At 41.2% G+C, this 21,652-nt stretch overlaps 1 protein-coding gene across 1 annotated transcript in view; it reads right to left on the reverse strand.

Annotated features, from left to right (window-relative positions):
• The window catches only part of LOC111218803 (anoctamin-1-like), an 85,630-nt gene extending 64,661 nt beyond the window's left edge, over positions 1–20,969 (reverse strand). The window contains exons 1-2 of the mRNA XM_022741282.1: positions 20,517–20,969; positions 7,919–8,055 (exon numbers count right to left, since the gene is read on the reverse strand). Of these exons, the coding sequence (XP_022597003.1) occupies positions 7,919–8,055; positions 20,517–20,586 (207 nt within the window). The 5' untranslated portion in view covers positions 20,587–20,969. The remainder of the gene's footprint in view (positions 1–7,918; positions 8,056–20,516) is intronic.
• Between the last annotated feature and the right edge of the window lie 683 nt (positions 20,970–21,652).

Here is a 21,652-nt window from a genome sequence, read left to right on the forward strand (position 1 = left end):
TTCTGACACAACAGTGAGTCACATGGGGTCGAACAAACACAGATCTTCAGCTGCCTCCACTGACCTCCAGTAAGAACAAAAGTCTAGTTATTTATCACTGTATAAACTCCAGGAGATAAACTCTGTTGTGATTACATTACATGAACATTCATGATGCTTCAGGGGGAATCATGTTAATTATGGCACCAAAAAGGACACAATTAAATAAGACTAAGTTTACAGCCACACTGAAAGCTGTGTGAGGCTGTAATGAGGCTGTGTAATGCTCGATGTCAAAGCCTGTTTCTTATTTTTAAGTATAGTGAGTTCTGTAAATGTAAAAATGGTAGTGGTCATCATGCACTATATGAAAAGTTAAGGAATCACCAAAGCTATGAAATTCATCCTGGTATGAAAGGAACATGATTATCTGGACTATCTGTTCCAGATATTATGGCAGTCCATCAAATACATTCTGAGCCAAAGCTGCCAACCTGCTGGTGGTGCTGGTAAGTCAGGGGCCAACAAAATTATTAGGATACATTGTCCTGAACCAGAGTTCATTGCAATTTGTTGAGCATTTTGCAAGAGTTTCAGTTTGCAGCAAAGTGGTTGACCAACCAACATACAGAATGGAAACTGTTTTAATGGATAACTTAAAGCTGCACTAAGAAATCCCTGGAGTTGTTGTATTCTGAAATCAAAAACTTTTTTTCTTTTCTGTGTCTGGTAGTTTGTGGCACAGACAGTGTTTTTTACACAAACTGATTGATTAATGGAGGGTCTTCATCCATTTATGTTTAATTGTGGAAGTGGCGATTAGGTTTGTGCACATGCACCCAATTTCTCAATGAGTAAGATTTATAAAGCAGAACCATGCAATCACTCTGATGAGAAGAATGTGTATGAATATGTCTGGTTTTCTGCATACACATAGTTTTAGTCATGAATCCACACATAGTTTTATGCATCCGGCCCCTGGTGTTTACACAGTGATAGAGGAAATTACATGGCAATACATGTTGAAGATCAGACAGTCCGCTGTCAATAAGAGAGTCATAAACTCAGGCTGAATGGAGGTGAATTGTCTTCATGGTCATAGATCAGCAATGAATCACAAAACCTATATTGAAACAGTGGTTTGCTTTTCCTCTTTACAGCCACCAACCCACTGAACAGTAGCAGTGTGTGTTCCTGTGTGTACAGTGTGAATGGCCCCCAGCCTCATCCCCACCACACACACACACACACACACACCCACACACACACACACACACACACACACACACACACACACACAAACATTTTGATCTTCAGTCCTCTATCAACAGGAAGTAGTCATAGCTGGAAAGGTCAGAGGTCACTCCTCAGAGGGCGCATTAGGATGTGGTGGTGTATGCATCATCCACCAATAGAAACTCTTTTCTCACCAAGTCACTGGGAAATGAGGTTCTCCTCTCCTCTGGGCTTCCACATGCACACAGCCACCCACACATATACACACATACACATATACATTTCTGAGCCATTATAAGCTCAAGGCTGAGACAACTAGCAGTTTTCCAGTTAGCAATGTTTTTCACAGCAGCAGTGAGCTGCATGTGGCGGGTTGGACAGTGAGTTTTAACATGCTGAAGGTTCAAGGTTCAATGGGTTACTGTGGACATCAGACTTCCATAACCAGCAGCAGTGCCAATATCAAATCTGACTCACTTCTCCCAAGTCCAAATACAAGAAGCACATCAACACTTGTTCACTCAAATTATGAGAAACTCATTTTCTTACTTTCTAACTCTGGTGGTGTCTGCCCATGCAGAAAGTTTTTTTTTACGTGTTAAGGTTTTGGGATGTCTGGGCACAACCTTAATCCACAAACCTGTCAAAAAAATCTGTTAACAGCAAAGCAGATATCTCAAAACATTAAAATATTTCATCCTACTAAAAGAAAAGAGGCGGCAGCTTTCATTTTGCTCCAAACCCGAGGAACATAAGGGACCATAAATTCCTCTGAGCTACAGGGAATGGCAGTTTCCAATTCCTCCATCACATACAATAATCAATTTTGTTAATGAACTATTAAAACCTATTTCATACTCACTGAAACTGGCCATGGCTGTTTTTTCATAGGCTTGATTTAGAAAGTAAAATTTAGTCTTAATCATAAAATACATTTTCAGCCTCTCAGTGTGAGATTGTGATGTCATTATCTTGTGGTCTTGTCTAATTATCTTAATTTCTCAAGATGGTAATTTATGCATTGTTGTACTTAATGAATTCATTGATAAAGACTTAATCATTTCATTATGTCGACATAGCACATTTTTAAGGCCAATACTAATGGTCATGATCAAACATTAGATCTGATTAGACCATGAAGGGCAGGAGACTTAATAACAAGTGGATGATGACTCACTTCAATTGGGATTAACAGAATCTAATGTTCCACCTGCATTCATTGATTTTGACCAGTGCTGTGAACACAACAATGATGTATTCATAAAGATATGATATGGTGAATGTCTTAGCAAACAGTTCACAGTTTAATTGTGATTGGCACACACACACACACACACACACACACACACTGCAGACAATGTTAGACAAAGGAGATTCTCACGATGTAACTCCCATCCTGCAAACTAGCCTCTGATCAGCAGCCTTGGTGTCAAATGTATCAACTCTACTCTGACAGTCTGGACTCAAACCACCACAGCACCTGTCAAACATCTGAATATATTCATCCAGCCAACACTAACAAATCAACACACAGCTTACACAGTGTGTCAGTTAGCAAAGAACAAACAGCCATCAAGAAAGGCACAACAAACATTGTAGGTCTACACAGTATGAATGAATGATGGGACCTGATCACACAGTCACTTGCACTAATGTCATGACAGCAGCCACATGTTATCACACACACAGATCACAGTAGCTACGTATTTTCATACATCAACATATGAGAGGTAACAGTTATACTGCTGTAGATTTAAGTCCCTGCTCCCCTCCATACAAACACAAAAGATTCATATGAAAACATATGAAATTCATGCACTATGCCAGTGAGTGTATTGTGTACACAGTGTACTACATGTGAGTGTACTGACTGAAGTATCTGATTTGAGTATTCCCTCTCTTTTAGCTCTGTTGTTGGTTTCCTCCACCTCCTGGGGGAAAAGATCTGGCCCTAGCTTTGTCTGTCAGTAGTCTGGTGCTGTGCAGGTACAGTTAGGGTTGCTAGTACCCATGTAGACGGTACATGCTCCCTCTTGGCCCCTTAATCAGTCGTTTTAAGTGCACTTCCCATCAATGCTATGCAGACGATACACAGTTATACTTTTCTTTCAATACAAATGACCTCAGTTAACTCTCCACACTGCATAACTGTCTAACGGCTATCAAGAACTGGATGTCAAACAACTTCCTCAAGCTTCATGAGAAAACAAAAGTCCTCATCATAGACTCTGAGAGCACCTCAGTAAAACAGTGTATTGGTCCTCTTCTTTCACCATCATATGAATTTTGAATGTCACGTAAATAAATTGGTCCAATCCTGTTCACTCCAGTTGAGAAAAATTGCCAAAAGCAAATCTTTATTATTATTTCAAGATCTAGAGAAAAATCTTCCATGTTTTTGTTTCTTCCCGTCTTGACTACTGCAATCAATGTTCACTACTCAGAGTTTCAAAACGCAGCTGCCAGATTGTTAAGAAACACACAGCGTAGGTCATACATCACACCAGTCTTGGCAAATCTACACTGGTAACCCATAGAGCGGCAAACTGATTTTAAGCATTACACTGGCTGGTCCCATCTTATATTCTCAGTTACTGTGTCCACTGATTACAGTGGGGGTCGTGATTATGTACAGGTGGCAGTTTCTAGGCAATAAGGTAAATTGGGCATTGAGGTCTACTGACCAGCAACGCCTTGTCCCGAGGTCCAGGCAAAAAACCACAGGAGACCACGCCTTTGCAGCCGTGGCCCCCACCCAACCCAGATTTTAAAAGGTGCTCTACAGATAAAGGTTTACCTCAGCACCCTCTGACTGAATTCAAAGTGGGGTAGTTTTTTTTAATTAATTTTTGCTTTTATTTGATAGGACAGTAGCAATTGTCATGCATGGACAGAGAGCAGGGGAATGACACGTGGCAAAGAGTCTGGCCAACCAGGAGTCAAACCAGGAAGTCGCTGCTCATTTGGTATGCACCCTAACCACTTGGTTATTGGATCACCCAATTAAGGGGGTCATGATTATGTACAGGTGGCAGTTGCTAGATAATAGGGTAAATTGGGCACTATTGTACCTGTATTCATACTTACACAGGATTGGACATAAATAGTAAGAAAACAAAAAAAAGAAGTAGAAGGAAATAAACAACCTTTTGTTTGAAACTATGAAATTCTACATTAGAAGTGCATTTCCACATAAACCGGGACAATTTGTGTCCTTAGAAAGAATATTGATTTTCAGGGACAGCCAGGACGGGGGCAACCCTACGTACAGTGGGTCTATCGGAGAACATACTGCTGCTGCTTATCTAAATGTGAATTATAAGAGCAGTGAGAGTGAACCCTCACTGTCTGAAAGACAACGAGCGGCAAGATGCTAAAATACTAACTCTCTGAGGGTTTGTCACTATGAACAGCCCCCTTCACATTAGATGTAGTCAAGTGACTCATTGTTTATGTGAAATATTGATTTGTGCAGCTTTAAGTCCCACATTTCATTTTGCCATGAACCCTCAGGAGCTCTCATCTAGCTGCAGACTCCAAACTCCAGAAATGTCAGCGATGTACACAAGATATATCCAAAACAAACAGGCATAACTAGCATGAAAATCACTGAGCACAGTGATGTTTCCAACACCTTTTATTTGAATAACCTCATGAACTTTCCCCCAGCACCTGCCTCAGGACAAACATTTTTAGGCTGACTGTTGATAAGGCTGCAGAATGAGCTCCATCAGTGTTTGGTTTATTCCATAATATAACATGTCTGTACTGTGAGCTGTAATGAACATTGCATCTTTTCGAGGCCACTAATGACGGTATAAACCGTATCTCTCTCTCAAATTAAATCGAAGGCAACTGGACTTGTATTTGTCTGTGGAAGACGTTTCACCTCTTATCCAAGCGGCTTCATCAGTTCATCATGTATTGGTCTCTCTAGTCCGCACTAGTCTGACCAAGAAAGTGGAGTAGGACCCAGGTATTTAACCTCTTGTGGGTGGGTCCACCAAAGTACCTGTGAAAGTACTGGTTTCACCTGACCATTGTTGTGGTCTCATGTGGACGACCGTCGTTAGGGGTCAGGTGACCCTGTTGTTATCCCGTGTGAACGACAGTCGTTAGGGTCAGGTGACCCTGTTGTTGTCCCCTGTGAACGACAGTCGTTAGGGTCAGGTGAGCCCCTGGTGGATGACGATCGTTGAGAGTCGTCTGAGGTTATGTTGTTGACTCTCCTGGGTACCGATGAAAGGGCGACATTGTAGATGGGGGATAGATGGTGTCGCAGACCCCCTCCCCTGTTTAGCGATGGCCTCTCCACTTTTACATAGATGGCTTCCTTGACTCCCCTTTCAAACCATCTGTCCTCCCTGTCCAAGATTTTGACATTGCTGTCTTCCACAGACAAATACAAGTCCAGTTGCCTTCGATTTAATTTGAGAGAGAGATAACTATGACCTGGACGAATGAGAACATTCACAGACGGTATAAACCGTGTGTTGTTTTTCATTTAGATCTTTGTTCTCCAGTGTAGATGCTTCTCTCTTGTGTTGGTTGTCATGATGATGGGAGGCTGTTTCACCATTCAAGCACTCTGTTGCATTTTAGTCACTAAACATGTAAAACAGATCATTTCCTGTTCCCTGACACTGGGTGACTCTAAAGCAAATGTAAAACCTGTAGAGCTGACTAAAGAAAAGTATATATAGAAAAGTATTAGAAATGATGATATTAAGCTAAAATGGACAAAGAGCGAGGGGCGTGTGAGGAGCTGAGACTTCATTGAATGCCGGTTTGTAGCGAGCATAAACTCACCCACCTGTCACTCAAAGAGACCATGTCCTCAATTATACATAACTTTAAGCCTTAACAAAATGTAAACAGGTAAGCTATATAAACAGTTGTCATTAAGGAGGAAATTAGTTCTAGAGACCAGACTGTAAACATGTTGATTTCTGCTGTAAAGTTCTTCAGTTTTGGCTTCATATTTCAGCCTCAGAGGTTGCCACCAAAGATACAAACGATGATGCTTTACAGCGGCAATGGTAAGACATGGTTACACTTCCTGTCTCTACTTCGTCGTGATTGTTTGTTCATGTCAAAACATAACAACAGTACAATACAACACTAGATACAGTTTTGCGCCTGATTTTGCTGCTCGTTTTTATCTGCTAGCTTATATCTGATCAACCCAGCACAAGATCATATCAGTCTGATACTCTGTTTTCCCTCCAAAAACAGTTCAATAATAATAACAATAATAGTATTATAAAGCAAAGAAATACAAGTTTTATTTCAGTTTAATCTTTTAATTCATGGTTGCACGTATAGCAGTCCCTCTTAACTTCTGTGGTTGGAAAGTGACAGTAGCTCTACCGCAGCAAGGAAACCAGAGCCACAACCAACAGAGAGAAGAGATCTGCGTTGTGAGATCTCATGAGATCTTTATTCTAACTTTATTCAGACCTGTCTCTGTCTCAGTTGACAGGGCTGAATAAAGTTCATTTTCTCTTGATCCGCAGCTTGTGAGAAATTGATCCAACATTTATTTCAGTGACTATGACGTGAAAGAATCATAATCTGGGATCGGGTTCACGTCTCCCATTGGAGTGAACTGACTTAGATCCGCTGCTGGTCTCCTGAAGGGGCGGGGAGGTGGAGAAAGCATGTGACACAGTACCAGGAAATGATTGTAAGTGCACCATCTCCTGTCTCAGCTGTCTCTGTTACTGCTTGGTTTGTCCCGGTGGGCGTGGCCATACGGTACTTGCTCCTGCCAATCCACCTGGACCCCTGCAACTCGTCACCTCATCAGGTCAACAAGCTGCTACGGTATTTAAACCCCAGATCTTCCCTCCAGCCTTTACCAGATTGTTTAGTCTACTCATGTGGCACAGACACTACAGCCATGTTCCCTGTTCCTTCCTGTCTTTACCTTGTGCTTGTCTGAACCCAGCTATTCCTAAATTCATCGTCCCAGTCTCGTCCCGTACACGTCCAGCTCAGTCCTCGCCTGTAATTCCGGTTCAGATCACTGTTTCCTCCACCATCTGCCTGCTCTGTCACAGGCTCCAGCCCTGCTCCTCCGCCATTAAAACTGCCTTAAACTACTAACTGTCTCCTTCTCTGTTCTGAATTATGGGTCCAAAACTGAACTGTCGCTAACACTTTCAGGATCACCCGTGTCCCCCCTCCCTCTAGATCGTGATGTACTACATAGCCACAAGGCACCACCACACAAATATTACAGTGTACTGGAAGAGAGGGTCACAATCTGAGGTTGTACTTACTCATCAAGGACATAAGAAGATGTTATCGTTTACAGCTCTTACATGGTGGTGGTTTCCTCTTTACCTGGATTAATCACTGGAGATAATGATGCTGGTTCTAAAAATGTGTGTATCATGTGCGTGTGTTCAGAGAGGAGAAGGAGAATAACATTTAAGTAAGTGGTTTAAAGAACTTCACTATCTTCAGCAACCATTTGAGCGGAACAAACAAAATAACTTCCTGTTGTTTTCATATCACCTGCATGTACCTGTCTCTGTCACCTCACATTGTGTCACAGTTTGAAAGCTTCTGCTCTACACCACAAACCAGAAGCGGAACCAGAACCCAGCAGCACAGGAACAAACGGTCGGACGCAGACGTGATGTGAGGGGGTTTCTGACCAGTGTTACAGTCAGGAGGGAGTATAAATCCTGCTTACTATGGACTCGCTGCTCCTGTCCACATCCAGGTTCTTCTCCTCGCCAGGGACTGGCAGGTAGTTGTCGCTCCTCCTCATCATGGCGGGCTCGTCCTGCTGCAGACTGCCTGAGTGCTCACGAGCCAGGGGAGGAGAACCTGGGAGAGGAACAGAGAAAACTGTCATCAGCCTTGTGTTGTTATTGTCTTGACGATAGCACTGCCCATGATGAACTTAAAGGCCACTTTCCAGACTACCTTACCAACACCCCCACATGGAAGGAGACACAGTCACTCTGCAGGTGAGACTCAGGTGTTCCTGCTGCTTCAAACTGCAGCTGAACATAACAATACATGCCACATTCACACACACACACACACACACACACACACAGTTCACACGGTTCAGTATCTTGCCCGACCGGACACTTCGACGCGAGAATTGGAGGAGTCGGTGATGAAGCCACCGACCTTCCGATAAGAGGACAACCTGCTCTCCCTCCTGGACCACAGCTGAACCCCCCGATACAGGAAACCATCAATAAAAGCCTGAGATCCAGGTTGTACTTTCTTAAATCAGACCAATTCTGCAGTTCTGATTTAAACAGGTGAACTGTTAGAAATGTGGCTGTGTTTGATTGAAATGTTCCTGTAGCCTCATAAATCTTTCTCCACCAACATTAGCAGGTATAATCAGGCTTTTTGAACGTGGGTAAATCCACTAATTAAAGTCGATTGAGCCCTTTTCCTCTGCCAGTGGAGTTTGTCTTTCTGTTTGGACTGAGGACACACAACTGTTAAGAGTGATGTCATCACATGCACTTACTGAGCTGGAGCTCCTGTAAAAGTGTCAGAGGCTTCGATCAGTGATGGTGTGTTTTCAAAACTTATTTCAGGGCTGCAGCTTCACTCTCAGAGGAAGGTGTAGCCTCAGTGTCTCTGGTTTAACAGCACCGTGCTGGACAGGTGACAGGTGTGTCTACAGTGTCTGTGCTCTGAGACACTGCAGCAGGAAAAGAGGTGAAAATGAAAGGGCTCACCTGGGTGTTGTGTTTACATCAATGCTGATCAGAGCCACAGCCGATAAATACCTGTGACTCCTGAGGAGTCATGTGACTCAGGAGTGTATGCTGATTGTTTCCTTTTCCATTGCCAACCAGCAGGTTAGCAGGTTTTCTGACCAGTGGAAAACAGGCTTCACTGTGCTCTGCAGCCTCAGTCTGCTCCGCAGCTTTAATATGAAGTTAAATAAACATGGGCTACCTGGTTGATCCTACCAGTAGCATGTGCTTGTCTCAAAGATTAAGTCATGCAATTCTAAGTACACACGGCCGGTACAGTGAAACTGCGAAAGGCCATTAAATCAGTTATGGTTCCTTTGATGGGTTTGACGAGAACATTAACAGTGTTTAGCTACGAAGGAGTATGGATGAGAAAAAAAATGAGAGGAGGAACATTTTTTTTTCATTTTGCATTTCCTGAATAAAGTCGAGATGTCGAGAATAAAGTCAACTCCCCCTGTCATTTTTCATGCCTTGCATTTGTCCATTACCCACTTTTTCAGTTTGCACAAATGCGGCCACCTCTTCCAGGCTTGTGTGGTTTTTCCTTTTGAACAGACGCAGATTTCAGCACAATCTCTTCAGTCCTAATGCTGACAACTACACTGTGTTAGTGAGCAAAAAGAGAAAGAATTTCTTTGCTGCTAAAGCTGATTCTGAAGTACTATTTCATCAGTTCATCTATACAAGACATTTTGTAGAGGCAGTCATACGCGCTGTTTGATTTCGTCTCAAAAGGTCGACTTGTCGAAATGTAAGGTTTATTCTTGACATTTCGACTTTATTCTCAAAGACAAAATTAAAATTAAAATCTTCCTCTTCTGACTCAATTCGACTTTTTTTTCTTGAAGTAAGTTTTTTCTCATCCATGGCCCTGATACTCCTTCATAGTTTAGCAGCTCATGTAATGGGACAATGTTACAACCACCCATATGTGTTATATGACATAAAGCAGCAGCCCCTCCACATACGCTGCAGAAACTGCCAGTATCAGGTTCATTAAGAACAATTCAGAAAAACTTGAGAGGTGCTATATAGTCAAGAATTTGAGTTCATCTCCATGGACTCTACTGGGTTCTTAAATTAATCCCCTCCACAAGGACTCAGTCCACAAGTCCTCATGTCCCACTACATAATATCACTTCATATGAAGTTGCTCTCACAGCTGTGGAAGGGTAGAAATAAACATACAAACTGCAGGATGCACTATTAACAGGAAACAGCTGTCACCATGGATACTGATAGACACCCTGCTCGCTCATCTGTTGTGTTGTTAGATGTTCCTCTGTAAATGTATGTCTCCATAAAGAAAGAGTTCCCTCTGCAGAGCGATCCAGAGTCATGAGTTTGATGTTACTGAACAAGCTGAAGCCAGAGGAGCATTTTCTAAGATTAATGAGGAGATCATTACTGTCGCATTCAGGGAGCAGCACCGACAGTTCAGCAGAACCATCTTCATCAGTGTGAGCAGAGAGGGGTAATGAGGAACAGGCGAATCTAATCGGGGAGGGGCAGGCAAGCAAAAAGGCGGGAAACACAAGTAAAGAAGTAAAACAACCAATAGACACAAAAAAAATAGGTAATTTCAAAATAAAACAGGAAATGAAACAGTCCTGGCAGGGTCATAAGGGGCAGAACCATGAAATAGTTAGCTTAGCTTAGCATGAAGACAGCCTGGTTCTGTTCAGCACCTCTACAGTTGACAGTGCCACAGAGTCAAGACATAAAAATCACCATGTGTGATTTTTTGAGGATTTTTCTTCAGTATATCTTGACAAACAGTTTATCCATCCAGCTGATGCTTTAGTGCAGCGTCTCAACATCATGGAAGCACAGGCTGCAAATACTACAGCTGGAGGAAGTAGAGAGCAGAGCCCCTGTGTCCTTCACAGTAATGGGTCTCAGCCCCTGGTTTGGGTGCGTTGATGACACCTGGGCCAATATCAAAACACAGGAAGTGAAAGCCTTCACAGACTGTGCTGTGCACATGGAGATGACAGAGGCCTCAACACTGAAGTATAGAGAAAGCCCACACACAGACAAATCAATATTCACTCTTTGATTCTCACCACCCACTGCAGCACGAGCTGGGGTTATCAGACTCCACTCCATCAGGCTCAGAGCAAGGGCAGAGGACAGAGGGGACAGAGAAGGAACAAACACTTAAGACGTGTGGTGACCCAAACCACACGTGCCTTCACCTGTTACTCCTGCTTTTATTCATGGCCAGACTGTTGAAGTTGTCCAACAGCGCAAGTATATGGGGACAATAATTGACAACAAACTAAAACTTGACACTGAATTTGACACTGGCAAAAACACTGATGCCGTTTGTGTTAAGGCCCACCAGCGAAAGCTTGTAAGTTTTAGTGTTGACACTTATTTTATGAAAATGTTTTATTCTTGTTTTATTGAGTCCGTTATCACCTTTTGATTTATCCACTGGTTTGAGTCACTTATCCTGAAACACAGGAGCAGGTTGGACAGTATCGTGACATTGTGCAGTAAAATATTAAAGATTACCTCGAACCTTGAAACTGGGTCTTTGTCAAAAACACAAAAAGATACAGAGCAACACTGTCTTTCAATACGTTCCTTTAACAAACATTGAATCCCTGTGCACTTCAAGCCCATCAAGACTGTGAGGAGAAGCTCCACCCTGAGGACCAAACACCCAGACAGAGGCAGAGCAGTGTAGTGTACACAGTTCACTGCAGTGAGGAAAGCACAGACCTGTAACAAAACAACTGCTTCACAAGCACAAGGCACAACACAGGAGATCCAGCTCCTCAGGTCAGGACTCAGCAGTCCACCTACATCTGGAGGACCAGGGACACTCATCTGAATGTCCACTTCCAGAGAGGACCCATGGTTTGAAAGAGTATAAGACCCACCAACACTAAATATAGGAGGTGGTCTACACACTGTTTATCACCCAATTACAATACAGTCACCCATCCACACCAGGATTAAGGGCAACCTAACGACTCACATGATGACCAGGTGGGTTAGCGACTCACCTCAATGACTCTGAACACAAAGACAGACTCTGACTGTGTCTTACATGGAACAAACAGTCAGACTTCAGATAGACTGAGTCTGAATTCACCTGTTGCACAAAGCAGTTTAGTTCTTGACTATTTTAAGATGGACTGTGGTACAATGAATTCTGGGTAAATTAAGATGTCTTTCAAAATAAAAAAAATGGCCGACCGAGGAACTGCATCCAACCTCTCAGCTCTGTTTACCCTCAGCAGAAAATGTTTGTCTTTAGGAAGAATTCAACAGTTATGAGAGTGAATGAAAGAGTGAAACAATGAAAATAAAAATTTAATTTGGTCTAAAAACTCTCTCTCTTCTCTTTACTCTCTCCATAACAATGTCAGCAAACTACATATTATGAGCCATGTTTTCCTGTTTTTTACTGTTGGGTGCTACTGGTCAGCACAGGTGTCATTGATTGTTACCATGGTAACACTGATCTTAGGACACAATGGTATTCACACACATTCGGCACTTCCAGACATTGTCAGAGTGTGACTGCAGTAAGAATGAAATGAAAGTGGATGAAATCAGTTCCTCTGATTAAAACATGGGGTCTGCTTGAAATGCACTGTGTGTTACTATGTTGGAGCCCTTTAACAATAGCAAACTATACATCAGATACAATTTCAATAAGTGCTGAGTTTTCTGAAGAATCTAAGGCCAATATTCACTCCCCCCTTTAGCTCTGCACCAACTCTGCACCAAGTGTAAGATCTGGCTCCACCGTGTTCACCAGCTCCTCCTTGACTGTGTCTGTCTGCTGTTTGGAGCTCAGCAGGTAGAGGACAGTGTCCTCATCAGAGCCGATTTACTGAACAGCTTCTTTCTGGTGCAGAGAAAGAAAGAAAGAAAGAAAGAAAGAAAGAAAAAGTAAGTAAGTAAGTAAGTAAGTAAGTCGTGGGCTGTAAAACCAAAACAAGGAGCTGAAAAAGCCAAAAAGCTTCATAGAGCTGAGGGGAACTGAGCTGGGTGATATTTCTCCTGTGGTTTATCACATATATGAACCAGAATCACCACCTTGTGGTTGTTTCCTCCACCAACCAGCCAAGTTACAGGAAATAAGGTCATAATCTCTCCTTCCCGACTTCCACGGCTGAATAATGGCTAGAAGCAGGCCTGGCTGTAAGCATGGGAACAAGGGGGCAATGCCCCACAAAATGCTCCAACTGCCCCACCAAATCGCCCCACTTCATCCCAAAAGTCAAAAAATAACTGAAAAGTATTTCACTTTGTCCTTGTCAATTTGAGCAATAACAGGCCACATTCCCAGTGTTGTGCCAGTTCAAAGTTCACAGTTCCAAAAATGAACTAGTTCATGTTCATTTGTTCCGTTTTTTTTTTTTTGAATAAAGGCTGTTATTCTTTTTCAATAGTACCTCCTTCTACCATCCATCACCAGCCCCAAATCACTGCCACTCCCAAACTAAATGAATTATTGTACACCACTGAAGAGTCTTCACTTGTTTGTTCATAAAACTGCTTCAAATGCTCAAACAAACTGGCTTCAGCAGTTGTAGATGAGTCTGTACCGTCTGTACCGCTAGCACCAGCCATGCTGGGCCGTGTCTTTGGAGACGTCATGCGGCGTGCCGAAAACTGTCATAAAAATGAGTTCATGTTCATCATTTGTAAAACTGATTCGTTCAGTTCAGCTTTCACTAAAAAGATGAATTTGTTCAATGAACGCATGCACAACACTGCACATTCCAATAATCAAAGTATTTATATATTTAAGTATTCATATCTGATTGGTTGGTCTGGCCATATAAAAACTGGATACAGCAACGTCACTGTTACAGGGTGGCAGTCAACAGAGGCAGGCTCCATGGTGTCGTCTCACGGTACTACTCCTCAGCTCAATCCCAGACCCAGTTGCACAAGCAGTGCACCCCTATATTAAATATATTAAAAATTAAATACATAATGGGTTTATTTTATTAGATTCTATTACATTCTATTTTATATATATTCTACTAGTAATGAGTCTTGAAGTCTGGTAGTTAATGACCAGTCAACATCTCTTAATGTCCCCCAAATCGAAACAGTCCGGAACCGGGCGTGGCCAAAAGTGTTTTTGCAGAACATTATGATGTCACAGTGAAGCTGACCTTTGACCTTTTGGATATAAAATGTCATCACTTCATCATTTTATCCTGTTAGACATTTGTGTTAAATTGTGTCATAATTAGTGTATGAATTTGTGAGTTATGAGGTCCCAAGGAGCTTGACCTTTGACCTTTGAACACCAAATTCTAATCAGTTCATCAGTCCAAGTGAGCGTTTCAAGAAATTCTCTCGAGGTGTTCCTGAGATATCGTGTTCATGGGAATGGGACAGACGGACAAACACCCTGAACACATGAAGCCTCAAGGCTGGTGTGATGGAAATATTATTTTTTGACTGATTTATTACTTTCCAGACAGCCATTGGTTTCACTTCGTCTCAGTAAATTCTGAAGATAAACCTGCATTTGAAAATTGCTGCAAATAAATTATCAATACCAGTGAAAAAGGAATTGCCATGTTTTTTGGGGTTTTTTTTTGTAAAATCTGTGTCATCACCATCTTACAGTCCAACTATGTGTACCTTAAAGGTCCATATGTCCATGTGTAGTTTGATTGTAAAGCAGGTCTAGGTTCTATGTTAATACTGTGAAAGTATCAAAGCCTCAGTCCACAGAGAAAGAGAAAGAAAGAGACAGAGAAAAAAAATCCATGGAGAAAGACAGAGAGGCTCAGAGCCTCCTCTCTTCTGATTGGCTCACTGACCTGTTGTTACTAGAGCTGAGAGAGGAGATGTAAAACTACACTGAGATGGTTTCTGGTTCTTAAAACCACAAATGTATTTCTATATATTATACTATACTATACTCAACACTTCAATTAAAACACAGGAGAAGAGGAAAATATGGAGCTTTAAAAAACTTGCGTAAGATGTTTGCACAGAGACACTCAATAGTTCATAGTAAACTGCCTTCAAGAACTACTGGAAAATCAAACCTAACACAGCAGGCAGACACGAACGGTGTGAAATTGTGAATGAAGATTAAAAAAAAAGGCGCAAAAAGTTTGAGCTATGAGCCATTTAGTTAATGGAATAAAACACAGACTCATCACTGTGGTCCCTTAAAAGCAGCATTAGAGGACTTAATGCCATCGGTCAGAGTGGTAAGAAGACGGTTTAAATCTAAACCTCCAGAACTCACCAACCCCAACAGTGCTGTGTGGTTCTTTACAGCTTCACATTAGTGACTAGAAATGAGCATTAACACACATCCCTCACTGGCTTCCCAGCCAAGACCACATGACCAGCATATGGAATGTTGCTATGACTACCCTCGGCTGAATATACCTTCAACAATAATTAAGAAAGAGCATATAATTGCTGACTGGATTTTGAGCTTCCTCATGTACATGAGACCACAGTTGCATCACAGTGGGAGTCAGTGGATGGATGGAGGGAAATCCTCAGTAAAACAAAAAGAGACTGTCCTTCTTTCTTTAGAGCAGTTAAACCAAGGCACCACAATTAATCTGACACAGAATCCTCAACGTCGACGGGTCCAGTAGGACAGAAGGACATCAATTACATGATTAATGAAATTTATAAAATGTATAAATTTATAAAATAGAGATAATAAATCACAGGATTAGAAATCTAGCAAAACTCTTGAAATAATATTGAAGAGGATCCAGAAAACAAATATAATATACAAAAATAATATTAATAATAAAAAATGCATAAAGGGAGAGGGGGAAATAAAATGGAAGAGTATGGGAGAAGGGGGGGAGAAAGGAATAAGCCATATAGTTCATTATTACATTTATTTCTCTCATCTTTATTTTTATTAATCCATTAATCTTCCTTAATTTACTAATTTAATCAGTTAAAGTATGGAAGCCTATAGGGGACTATATTCAAATGATAATGTAATTCCACAATAGCATTTTCATTTTCCACATATGTATGTTTTATTTGAGTAAAAATCATCAATTAACATTTGAATAATGTCCACTGTTCAGCAGGATGTGACCTTGAAAATGAAATGTCAAACAGCTTTTCCATTTTCATTTTAATATGGTCTGGAAAAGGCCATACAAGTATGTGAGAATGAAAATAATTGGTTTATTTCATTTTCATTTTTACTCAAATAAAACATACATATGTGGAAAATTAAAATGCTGTTGTGGAATTACATTATCATTTGAATATAGTCCCCTATAGGCTTCCATAAAATGCAACTTAGCAAATAAAGAGGATATAAAAAAAAAAAAATCAATGCACGACAATTAATCTGACAACAAATCCTCATCATTTATGATTCCATGACCTCAGAGCTGTGTTGTAACATCAAGATCAGGTGAACCATGAGGGAACAGATAGGGCTTGTTTAGATTCTGCAGATTAGAATACCTGAGGCAAACCTGACGTTACATGTCTGGCATGACGTTTGATTCTGTACAGTTCACCAGCCTCTGCATACCTCTTGTAAACCCGAACACGCACCTCTTTCTACTTTTTTTGTATAATATGTTAGTATTTTATGTAAATTCCGTTGTATGACTAAAGCACTTGGTAGATTAATGGTGTTAGGAAATATACATAAGTTTGAAGTGAAGTCAGTTTTTATGTATAGGTATAGCACCAAATCACAACAGAAGTTATCTCAAATAATATATAATGTATATTAATATAATAGTGTTATATTTTGTTGTTTGTTATATGTAGTTACATCTATTCCATAAAAAACACAACCCTGCCCCAGACCTGATATCATCTGCCAAATGTGTTGGTGGACAGCCCAGACAGGCGCCAACCAGCATGGATGGTCTGGTATTTACTTTAACAACACAAGATATTTTCAGTGTAAATCAACATTGGATTAGTTCACCTGTCTGGCTGTGTACAAGGTGCCATTTTATTATTTATACCCACAATACAAAGTCAGTTTACTAGTGTGGTAATGGGTTGGGATTTGTAGCATTTTCCAACATGTCATGGAATAAAGAGGGATTAAAGAAAAGATAATATCTCCGTACAAAAACTCACCAGGTATCAAACTTTCAGACACCTTCGGCCTGCCGTGCCAAGTGTTACAGAGGGCTGGTTCAACAAATAAAGATCTAACAGGATGTAATGGCATCTGTTGGCAATGTTGACTCACAGTGATGTCAACTGACAGTGTGTTTACACAGCCATCAACTCCAAATTGTACATATCAACCACAAGTACTAATATGACATGTGTAACACTATATACACAACTCAATACAGAATCAAAGCCCTTTAAACTCAGGACTCGGTCAAATGGCGAAAAGAAGTCTCACTGTACAAGTAATGAGAGAACGTGGGCGGGGTACCTGAACATGCACAGTTTTTCTGACATCCACAACAGCGGAATGTCCCTGACTGACTGACTGACTGACTGACTGACTGACTGACTGAGTGATGGTATTTCCATCACTAGTAAGTGGAGTGCTGAGCCACAGTCTACTGAGCCGCTCTCGTTTCCCAGCTGCTCGTAAACTGCAGGGAAGAGGAGGAGCGCCTCCAATACACTGAGCCTCGCCTCCTTTACAGCAAATAAACTACTTTTACTGCATGTATCATTATTACTAAAGGAGGCAGAGGAATAACTAAACATAAGACACACAGAGCAGAGCGAGCAGGAGAGAGGGAGAGAGAGAGAGAAGTCATCTGTAACTGCTAAAGAAACTAGCAGATCTGAATACCATGTAAACAACAGAAACACCAGCAACATGAAATGAGACAATACTCTTACTGCAGCACAGCAATAAGAACCCTGTTAAGAAATAAAGGGCTTCTGTCAAATAAAGAGGGATTTTACTTTGGAAAGATCAGACCTAGTCTTGTATCCCATTAAGATGAATGGATGAAATGTTCAAAATCCCCAGTTTTTTACAGCTTTACATGAATTTTTCAGCCTTGTCTACTCATTCATTCTTTCAGTCATGAATTCCATTCAAACTGTAAAATGTTTGGAAACTTTCCTTCAGTATTGGTTGGTTTTAAATCCTGTTTAGTTTTTACACAGTGACAGTTTTTTAATGTTCACAGTTACAGTGGGTGACATCACACAGAGAAGGTGTTAAACTGTTCTGAATATTTTCAGTTTATCTCGTCCTCACAGCCACAAATTTCACTCTTCACGTATCACTTTTTCCCAGAAAGTAGGTAAATTTGTCCTCTTTCATACAATGTACAGAGAGTTACAGAATTTGAACTATGCCCTTCAAAGTGGCAGGAGTACCATTCAACTGCCCCATTCACTCTAATGTAAAATGAGAGCAGAAAATCAGGAGCAAAACAGGAAGGCTTTTTTAAAATCTCTAGTTTTATATTTAACCATCCGTAATTCATGTTAATTACAGTCTTGTTTCCAAATCTAAACAAGGATACTAGACATATCACATAAACACATAAACATCAGTAACAATACTATAGTGTTGCCTGTAATCATGTCAATGTCATGTCTTATTAAGCTCTAAACTGAAAACACTCCTTTGGTCACAACTGCGATTATTGGATTTCAAGAAACATGAAAGTTTCACAGACACCTTTGCTGTTATCACAGACATTTACAGGTTATGACTGTTTGATCCAGATAAAATCAGCTGTAGACATGTGTAAACTGTATGATACAGCTTTAACAGGCTGCATGGGCTCCCACTGACAGCGATCAGTTTTTGGCAGACAATTACTTTTTGGACCAGCACTGGGGCTAACTAGTTAGCATTTTAACTTCAGTAGAAGAAAAGACCTGAGACAAGAGTTAACATTGGTTGTTTGTTTCCACCTCTGGAGACAGATGGATACAGATGTTGACACCTGTAAACTGGATCAAGTCCTGTATCCACTGTGGAATACTGCTGTCACACAAGAATCTACTATTATACCACAATTATGGTGTTAAAGTTATTTTACTCCTGTTGCATCACTTCCAAACTATGACTACAGCTACTACAGCTAATGTTTCACCATATACAATCCTTCAACAACTGCTGCTAAACCCTCAGGAGCCCAGCACAATATAAAGGTAAGCTTCTAAGACCATGGTTTCACAAGACTGCAGTGTATTATACAGCAGCTTCAAGTTTAAAATGAATGTAAATAATATTTACATTTTTAATGAACTTTTTTTTATAGTGTAATCCCGCTTTATAATCTCAGCAATACTGTAAATAATTGAGGATTAAGTAAAGGACAATGATGATGATGATGATGATGATGATGATGATGATTCTGTTTGATTGCTCTGTAAAGCTACAATAATATTGGTTACATCATTATCAACATGAGCGTGCCAACATCTGATTCCGTGGTAACGTCGTCATGTAAACCTATAAATGCTCTTAATAACTGAGGAAGCCAAACGTGGAACAGGAAGTCATCAAAGGGAAGCCTGTTTTTAATAACACTCTGTTATAACCATTATTTTTCAACGAAGAAAGTTCAGGTTTAGAACATTTCTCTATATGACTGACACCCACCGGTTTTGTGAAGAGCAGTTTCAAAGCTCAGAGTGAGCTGCTCCACCATTGCCATCTTGGCATTGTCTGACTCCACCTAAGACAAAAAATCCAAAAATGGTGGAAGAGGTGGAGTGTGTGGATCTGAGACTTTGGTGCTTGTGGCAAGCATACGCTTACCCACCTGTCACTCAAAGAGGCCAGCAGTTCTCCATAATTTTAAGCCTTAATAAAATGTAAACATAAAAGTTATATGAACAGTTGTCATGAAGGAGGAAATAAACTATAGAGACCAAAACTGTTTTTGACTCCTGAATGTAGGCATACCCGTGGCTAACGTTAGCACGCTAAGAAAACACAACATGTGAATATAAAAACTCTGAAACAGTCAGGAGCTGCTGCCTCCTCACCAGCTCCTTCGTCAAGCAGCGGACCAGTCTGTCCTCTGAATCTAGAGAGCCAAGCTGATATCCCATCATTCACCTCCCGCTAAGACTCTGAACTAGTGTCCATGTGTCCACCAGTAGTCCATTCTGCCCTGCCTGGAAAAGTCTGAGCTACCCCTTTAAGGTTCAGGGTAAACTGTTGTTTCTGGTTGTGGGTTGGATCTACACGTCACACATTAAATGATTTGTCATAAAGATTGTACAAATTTCCCATGAGGCCAGGTTGGAACCAGTGGAGCAAAGTCAAACAAATAAAATGGCCATGATGTTTAAAGCACTCAGAATCCTCAGCATCTTAATGAAGTAATTTGAAGGCTCCCTCCATCAGCGCGTCCATGTGCCTCACATCATCAGCTTCAGTCCACCTGAACCAACCCGAGGGAATGTGAGGACATCTTGCACTGACATAAACTCAAATGTAAACACGTAGCTAAGCAGGAAAATTAAGCTTTGCATCTCTCAGCGGGCGCGCACAAACCACCATCATCATCATCATCATCATCATCATCATCATCATCATCATCATATTCCTGCGTTTCTTGCTAAATTTGGAGAGAAATATGCGCAGGAGCAGCTTACCGGGCTCCTGTGCTCTATCATGGTGGTTTAAGCCCCCGAGCGGCTCCTCTCCATCATCCTGTCGCTCCATCGGGTTTAATAAGCCGCTCTGGGTTCCTACAGAGACCCCAAACCAGATCTACTGCTCTGCCGCTCTCTGCAACAGCATCTATTCCTCCGTGAGCTCCGTGGCTTCACAGCCGACTGCGCTGTTGCATGGAAACGCTGGACGGAGAACTAGCACTTCATCCTCATGGAGAGTTGATGTAGAGCTGTAGGAGAGCTGGTGGAGAGCTGATAGACCGCAGTCAAACTGTCTCCTGTTAGATGTGTCCAAAACAAACTATTTGTCCAGATGAAGCGTGTGTTTCTGTTTATCTCAATGCGAGAACAGAGGAGCTGTCCCAGGTTTAATTCACCACATCATCTGTCAGCCTGACTCTATTCTATGGTAACATACGTCTCCTCCGTGTGTGAAGAGCCGCTCTGTGTAAATGAGATGTTCCACTCACAGACAGCAGAGATAACGCGCAGGGAGCCTCAGTGAAAATCGTGCCAAAACGGTCTACAATGGTGTTGCGTTAAATTTCCACAGGAAAACGGGGAAATGTGGGCTCCCTGCCCACGACTCAGTTATCAGTGTTCACCTCAGCTTTCAGCTGCTCCAACAACGAGTTGTTTTAGTCACGTTTCTTGCAGGTTTGCAATTTTCAAAAATGTCATAGCAGTTCATTTGTTCGTGTGTGAAACATGCTCTACAAACACACTGTTTCTGTTTGTCTATAAAATAACTTTAACCTCTCCTTGGTTTAGATACAGTAGGTTCTGCTTATTTTGGTGAATGGTTTTAATTGATGATAAACTCATCTGTTCTGATCAGTGAGAGTCAGTTTAACCTCAGTTTACTCCCTCATGTAGACGCTAACACACAGATAATTGTTCAGTTTTCCAAAAGAAAAAATGACCAGGAAGTTAGTTAACCACAACTACTACTTTTCTGAAGTCCTCAGAGACTCCTCTGGTGCAAAGGTTATCCATCTGCTTCACAGTAAAAGATTTTTGACCCAAATTTCCTATTCTAAACACAGATGGCTGCCAGAAATGACACATGTCCTTATGAATGTGAACTGATATTTTAGATATCATTACTAGTTCAG

Source organism: Seriola dumerili, unplaced genomic scaffold, assembly GCF_002260705.1.
Source record: "Seriola dumerili isolate Sdu_G_001 unplaced genomic scaffold, Sdu_1.0 BDQW01000003.1, whole genome shotgun sequence".
In the NCBI taxonomy this organism is placed as follows: domain Eukaryota; kingdom Metazoa; phylum Chordata; class Actinopteri; order Carangiformes; family Carangidae; genus Seriola; species Seriola dumerili.